The following is a 7,817-nucleotide window of genomic DNA, read 5'->3' on the forward strand; positions in this document are numbered from 1 at the left end:
TTAGGAGGGAGAGATAGATCAGCCATGATTGAATGGTGGAGTAGACTTGATGGGCCAAATGGCCTAATTCTACTCCTATTACAAGACCTTTCCTCCAGAGATGCTGCCTGGCCCGCTGAGTTACTCCAGCTTTTTGTGCCTATCTTCGGTTTAAACCAGCACCTGCACGTAATGGAAAGGAACTGCAGATGCTGGCTTACACCAAAGTTAGAGCCTACGCCGTCACAGGGAGAACGTACAAAATCTACGCAAGGTGGATCTCGGGTCCCGAACACTGTGAGGCAGCGGCGTTATCGGCCCTCGTGCAGTGCTTCATTTGCAAAGCCAAACGCCAACCTTCACTGTGATAATTGACATGACAACTCTGTGTTGAACACTATTGACCCGAACACTTGGCATTTACCACAATGTGAAAGCTGCCCGGCTTCGGGGAGTCAGGACACAATTGATGAGGTACTTCATCTCACGGCTAATTAAGTTTGCCTTTGTGTCAAAGCAGTATTGACACTGGCCATTGTTTAACAGTCAGTTGGAGGATAGCCACAGGGAGAGGCACACCATTAGCACAACCTGCTTTATGAAGTGATTCACGAGAGAATGGACTGCTACGCTGTGAATTGTGCTCTGCCTCCCAGAACTTACCCACCCTTGACATAATCTGACACCCATGCAACGATTTGCTCCCCTCATCAATCTTTTGATTTCGAAAAATATATATATTTGCTCCCGGGTTGCCGGTACATCGACCAGGCTTGTCTTCCCACTTACTGGTTAGCACGCAACGAAAGCTTTGCACTGCACCACACAAACTTCCCCGTGGATTGTCACCTTGTCGTGGTGGAGAAGCTCGTGTGGTCCTGAGATCCTGAGAGCGATGCCGTCTGGAGCTATGCTCCTGGTAGGGTCACCCATGGCGGTAAGGTCGAGGGGGAGGTCCCTGACAAAGAGCAATCCAACCAAGACCTCAACGGTGGAACAGGCGGAGGATGGCGGCTGACTTTAGTGGAGCGTCACAACGGCTGGGAAGGCGGATGGATGAAGGCTGCAGCAGAAAAGGGTCCCCGGTCGTCTTGGACTCCATGCCACTGGATCCTGACCCAGATCTGTCTTTGGTTTCATTCCCACAATCCAAAGACGCACATGTATGTAGGTTAGAAGGGCCTTGACCTGAAACGTCACCCATTCCTTCTTTCCCGAGATGCTGCCTGACCCGCTGAGTTACTCCAGCATTTTCTGTCTCCACCAGCATCTGCAGTTTTTTTCCTACATGTGTATGTAGGTTCATTGGCTCGGTATGTATGTAAATCGTTCCTAGTGTGCGTGGGATAGTGTTAGTGTGCGGGGATCGCTGGATGGCGCGGACTCAGTGGGCCGAAGGGCCTGTTTCCGTGCTGTATCTCTAAAGTAAACCACAATCAATGCCCTATATCCATCACGAGAGAGCTGTCACCAATTAAAGCCCAGTGCCTCTCCCGTTTCACGTACCTTGCCAGATCGCCGCGATAGAGTGATTTGTACTCCCAGTTGGCGGGATCAGCCTTCCTGTCGATGCAGAAGGTCTGGGCAGAAGGCGATTGAACGTCATCCAGCCACATGAATTTCGCCGCAGGAAGATCGGCTTGGACATCATCACTCCTGCAAGATTACAGAATCCCATTGTAGGCACAAGGAACTGCAGATGCTGGGTTACAAACAAAGACATGGCGCGTGAAAAACTTTGGTCTCGGACGCCATTGTTGGGAGTCATTAAATTCAGGGAGACAAGGAGGCGCGGAAACATCAACTGTTCCACATTAAAAGGAAAGACACAGAGTGCTGGAGTAACTCAGCGGGTCAGGCATGAGCATGGATAAGGGTCAGGAGCCTTCTTCAGTCTGAAGAAACATCAGCATTTCATGTTTTCCAGAGATGCTGCTTGGCCAACTAAATTACTCCAGCACATTGTGTCTTGTTTTACAGAATCCGATTGTACGCTTCCATAAAGCTCAACGGAAAGGAGCAACCAACCGTGCTAGAAGGCATCAAACAAGTCTAGGTTTGGGTTTATTATTGTCCCGTGTGCCGAGGTACGGTGAAAAGGTTTGTTCTCCATGCTATCCAAACTGATCAGAGATACTATACACAATTACAATCAAGTCAAACTCAAGTACAATAGGTTAGAGCAAAGGGGAAGGTGCAGAGTGCAGATACTAGTTCTCAAAATTGTAGCACTACAGTTCCACAGACAAAGTCCAATGTCCATGATAGGGTAGAGGTGAATCGGACAGTACCCTAGCTTATGGGAGGACCGCTCAGAAGCCTGATAACAGAGGGGAAGAAGCTGTTCCTGAGTCTGATTCACCTCTACCCCATTATGGACATTGGACTATGTCTATGGAACTGAAGTGCTACAATTCTGAGAACTAATATCTGCACTCTGAGTGGAAGAAAGCCAATGGAATGTTGGCCTTCATAACAAGGGGAGTTGAGTATAGGAGCAAAGAGGTCTTTCTGCAGTTGTACAGGGCCCTAGTGAGACCGCACCTAGAGTACTGTGTGCAGTTTTGGTCTCCAAATTTGAGGAAGGATATTCTTGCTATTGAGGGTGTGCAGCGTAGGTTTACTAGGTTAATTCCCAGAATGGCGGGACTGTCAAGTGTTGAAAGACTGGAGTGACTAGGCTTGTATACACTGGAATTTAGAAGGATGAGGGGATCTTATCGAAACATATAAGATTATTAAGGGGTTGGACACGTTAGAGGCAGGAAACATGTTCCCAATGTGGGGGGAGTCCAGAACAAGGGGCCACAGTTTAAGAATAAGGGGTAGGCCATTTAGAACTGAGATGAGGAAAAACTTTTTCAGTCAGAGAGTTGTGAATCTGTGGAATTCTCTGCCTCAGAAGGCAGTGGAGGTCAATTCTCTGAATGCATTCAAGAGAGAGCTAGATAGAGCTCTTAAGGATAGCGGAGTCAGTGGGTATGGGGAGAAGGCAGGAACGGGGTACTGATTGAGAATGATCAGCCATGATCACATTGAATGGCGGTGCTTGCTCGAAGGGCCGAATGGTCACCTCCTGCACCTATTGTCTTTTGACCAGGGGTGGCAATAATGTTTATCAATACTGTCTCTTGGCACACAGTCTCCTCACCTCACAGTGTTGGGCTGGTTTCCCTTCCTCCAGAGGAGCTCAGGGTCAGAGTCACCGCTGGAATGACAACTCTCTCGGCTTTTCTTCTTCTCTTTTTTGTGACGATTATGTTTTTTCTTCTTTTTCTTCTTTTTGGCCACAGCGTGCTCTTCCCCACTGACGACCAGTCTGGGGGACAGTGTCCCAGATACGTCACGGTCTGCATAAATGCTGAAAGCGAAGGTAGTCAGGGCACGGTTAATCACAAGTTCAGTGCTGAACAACCACCAGCTAAACCCATGTTAGTGTTGTGAAGTGTAGATGGTTGAGAGCTTGAGTTTCAAGCTCCTAGATACATTATAAGTATCATCTGAAGAAGGGTCTCGACCCGAAACGTCACCCATTCCTTCTCTCCTGAGATGCTGCCTGACCCGCTGAGTTACTCCAGCATTTTAAGAATAAATCGATTTGTACTAGCATCTGCAGTTATTTTCTTATACTATATATATCATCCACAACTTGTCCTGGTCTAACCACATTGAAGCTACAGCCAAAAAGGCACATCAGTGCCTCTGCTTCATCAGAATGGGGCCACCAGAACTACAAATGCATTCTAACCAAGAGTCATAGAGTCTTACAGTAATGCAGCGTGGAAACAGGCCCTCAAATGATACTCAATACGCAATGATACATTATCGTCACATGTACCTATGTACAGTGAACCTCTTTATAAAAGGACTGGACAAACTAGATGCTGGAAAAATGTTCCCAATGTTGGGGGAGTCCAGAACCAGGGGCCACACAGTCTAAGAATAAAGGGGAGGCCGTTTAAAACTGAGGTGAGAAGAAACTTTTTCACCCAGAGAGTTGTGAATTTGTGGAATTCTCTGCCACAGAAGGCAGTAGAGGCCAACTCACTGGATGAATTTAAAAGAGTTAGATAGAGCTCTAGGGGCTAGCGGAATCAAGGGATATGGGGAGAAGGCAGGCACGGGTTACTGATTGTGGATGATCAGCCATGATCACAATGAATGGTGGTGCTGGCTCGAAGGGCCGAATGGCCTCCTCCTGCACCTATTTTCTATGTTTCTTTGTTTTGCATACAATCCAGTAAAATCATACTAAAGATAAGTACAATCATAGATAAGTACCAAAGTGCATTGATTTTAAGTCATAAGGTCATCAGGAAGAGGAGTAGAATTAGGCCATTCGGCCCCATCAAACTCCGCCAAGTCAATCATGGCTAATCTATTCTAGCCCTTTTGATATAAATGCTAGCATTGCGTTTGCTTTCTTTACTACTGATTTAACTTGCAGATTAACTTGTTGGCAATCCTGCACCAGCACTCCCAAGTCCCTTTGCACCTCCGATTTCTGGATTCTCTCCCCATTTAGAAAATAGTCTACACCTTTATTGCTACGACCAAAATGCACGACTCCACACTTTGCTACACTATATTCCATCTGCCACTTCTCTGCCCACTCTCCCAACCTGTCCAAATCCATCTGCAGAGATTATAAATTCAAGTCCACGATTACACCACAATTGTTGCACTTTTGTATTTATCTAAGTGTGCTTATCTATCCTGTCGGCGTTTGGCCCATATCCCTCTAAGCCTATTCTGTCCATGGACCTATCTAAATGCTTCTTAAACATCGCTATAGCACCTGCCTTTTTCAGTCAGAGTTGTGAATCTGTGGAATTCTCTGCCTCAGAAGGCAGTGGAGGCCAATTCTCTGAATGCATTCAAGAGAGAGCTAGATAGAGCTCTTAAGGATAGCGGAGTCAGGGGGTATGGGGAGAAGGCAGGAACGGGGTACTGATTGAGAATGATCAGCCATGATCACATTGAATGGTGGTGCTGGCTCGAAGGGCCGAATGGCCTCCTCCTGCACCTATTGTCTATTGTCTATAGCTTATGGAAGCACCGTTCAGAAGCCTGATAACAGAGGGGAAGAAGCTGTTCCTGAGTCTGGTGGTGCGCGCCTTCAAGCTTCTGTACCTTCTGCTGGAGCTGGGAGAAGGAGGAATGACAAAGGGTGGGACAAGTCTTTCATTGTGGGAGAGGATAGAAGAGAGTGAGAGTGTGAGAGACACACACACACACACACACACAGACGGACGGTATACCTTGCCTGCGGTGACCCCTGGGGCGAGTCTGCAGCAATCCCCACCATGCGTTGGTGCAACTGCAGGGCATCCTCAGTGCGGAAGCTTCGATTACTGAGCCAATCCAACCCTGCAGGCAGCAGAAATCAATGTTATTTGGCAACGCTGCATTTTAACGCAAGGACTCATCAGATAAGCTGACAGTAAATCGCAGCAGATGCCATTAGTCATTCATCACAGTCAAGGACAGTGCAACGCAATGAAAACTCCACGGATCGCTACGCTACGCCCTGCACTGCTGCAGTGCTGACTGTTTAACTCTCAGAGAGAGAGAGGATGAGAAAATAAATGGTGCAGTTATGCGATTCAGATTTCACGGCTTCCTTGGATTGGAGCTGTTCCAACGATTTTGTGCAAACCTTCAGACACCGAGGAGATACAGATGAAATGTGTAGGAAGGAACTGCAGATGCTGGTTTAAACCGAACATAGACACAAAAAGCTGGAGTAACTCAGCGGGACAGGCAGCATCTCTGGAGAGAAGGAATGGGTGACGTTTCGGGTCGGGACCCTTCTTCCGAATGAGTTAGGGATAAGGGAAAGGAGAGATATAGACGATGGTGTAGAGAGATAAAGGACAATGAGTAAAAGACATGCAAAAAAAGTAAAGACGATAAAGGAAACAGGCCATTGCTAGCGGTTTGTTGGGTGAAAACGGAGAAGCTATTGCGACTTGGGTGGGGGAGGGATAGAGAGAGGGGGAATGCCGGGGCTACCTGAAGAGAGAGAAATCAATATTTCTGGAACTGCAGAAACTGCAGATGCATGTTTACAAGAAAAAAGAGACACCAGGTGCTGGAGTAACTCAGCAGCTCAGGCAACATCTCTGGAGAACATGGACAGGTGGTTTCGGGTAGGGACCCTTCTTCGGACTGATTGTGGTCCATTCCTCCAGATGCTGCCTGACCCGCTAAGTATGTCCAGCACTTTGTCTTTATTTTAAAATCCAGATACCAAGAACTCGTTTGTACGAGTGAGTGACTTACTGATCAGAGAGGCAGTCAGGCCAAGAAAAGTATTGATCCCTATTTCCTTCCAGCTTGGGGGATGCACTGAGTAGGCCCTAAGGCTGCGTTCACAAGAACTGTATCTGTAATCTTTTTCCTACCTGCATCATGGGGTCAAGTATAGCGGTCACGGTGGCGCAGCGGTAGAGTTTTTTAGATTTAGATTTAGAGATACAGCGCAGAAACAGGCCCTTCGGCCCACCAGGTCCGCGCCGCCCAGCCAAGCCAATTAACCTATGTACCTGTACGTCTTTGGAGTGTGGGAGGAAACCGAAGATCTCGGAGAAAACCCACGCAGGTCACGGGGAGAACGTACAAACTCCGTACAGACGGCGCCCGTAGTCAGGATCGAACCTGAGTCTCCGGCGCTGCATTCGCTGTAAGGCGGCAACTCTACCGCTGCGCCACCGTGCCTTACAGCGAATTCAGCGCCGGAGACCCGGGTTCCATCCCGACTACGGGTGCTGTCTGTACGAAGTTTGTACGTTCTCTCCATGACCTGCGTGGGTTTTCTCCAAGATATTCGGATTCCTCCCAAACTCCAAAGGAGTGCAGGTTTGGTGGTTAATTGGCTTGGTAAATGTAAAAATTGTCACTAGCGGGTGTAGGAAAGTGTTGATGTGCGGGATCGCTGGTTGGCGCGGGACCCGGTGGGCCGAAGGGCCTGTTTCCGCGCTGTTTCTCTAAACTAAACTAAAGTTGCTTAAATGTGTTGTATTGTCATCTTTAGATAAACTCGCCAAGCTACTCTTCACAATTTAATATCATCCCCAAACTCTCTGCAAGTTGTGGTTACAGTGACACCAGTCTCTCTCCCCCCCCCCCTCCCCTCCCCTCCCCCCCTCCCCCTCCTCCCCCCCCTCCCCTCCCCTCCCCTCCCCCCCTCCCCCCATGACCTCATTTTAACTTTTTGATGGGGACATAGATGCTGAAATCTCGAGCATTATACTGTACAAGAGTTGTAGTAACTCAGCGGGTCAGGCAGCACCTGTGGAGACCCACGGACAGGCAAAGGTTCAGGTCGGGACGCAGGAAGGAATTTCATTAGTCAGAGGGTGGTGAATGAGAGGAGATCTTATCGAAACGTATAAGATTATTAAGGGGTTGGACACGTTAGAGGCAGGAAACATGTTCCCAATGTTGGGGGAGTCCAGAACAAGGGGCCACAGTTTAAGAATAAGGGGTAGGCCATTTAGAACTGAGATGAGGAAAAACTTTTTCAGTCAGAGAGTTGTGAATCTGTGGAATTCTCTGCCTCAGAAGGCAGTGGAGGGCCAATTCTCTGAATGCATTCAAGAGAGAGCTAGATAGAGCTCTTAAGATAGCAGAGTCAGGGGGTATGGGGAGAAGGCAGGAACGGGGTACTGATTGAGAATGATCAGCCATGATTACATTAAATGGCGGTGCTGGCTCGAAGGGCAGAATGGCCTCCTCCTGCACCTATTGTCTATTGTCTATAATCTGTGGAATTCATTGCCACAGACGGCTGTGGAGGCAAAGTCAATTGACACTTTTCAGTTGGAGATTGATCA

The 7,817-nt window shown here is 48.0% G+C and overlaps 1 protein-coding gene across 1 annotated transcript in view; it reads right to left on the bottom strand.

The window, feature by feature from the left end:
* nrde2 (NRDE-2, necessary for RNA interference, domain containing) overlaps positions 1 to 7,817 on the bottom strand; it is a 52,510-nt gene that overhangs the window by 41,555 nt on the left and 3,138 nt on the right. Inside the window, exons 2-4 of the mRNA XM_078407235.1 lie at positions 5,241 to 5,349; positions 3,131 to 3,340; positions 1,486 to 1,635 (exon numbers count right to left, since the gene is read on the bottom strand). Coding sequence (XP_078263361.1) covers positions 1,486 to 1,635; positions 3,131 to 3,340; positions 5,241 to 5,349 — 469 coding nt within the window. The remainder of the gene's footprint in view (positions 1 to 1,485; positions 1,636 to 3,130; positions 3,341 to 5,240; positions 5,350 to 7,817) is intronic.

This window comes from Rhinoraja longicauda, chromosome 10 (genome assembly GCF_053455715.1).
Source record: "Rhinoraja longicauda isolate Sanriku21f chromosome 10, sRhiLon1.1, whole genome shotgun sequence".
Taxonomy (NCBI): Eukaryota; Metazoa; Chordata; class Chondrichthyes; order Rajiformes; family Arhynchobatidae; genus Rhinoraja; species Rhinoraja longicauda.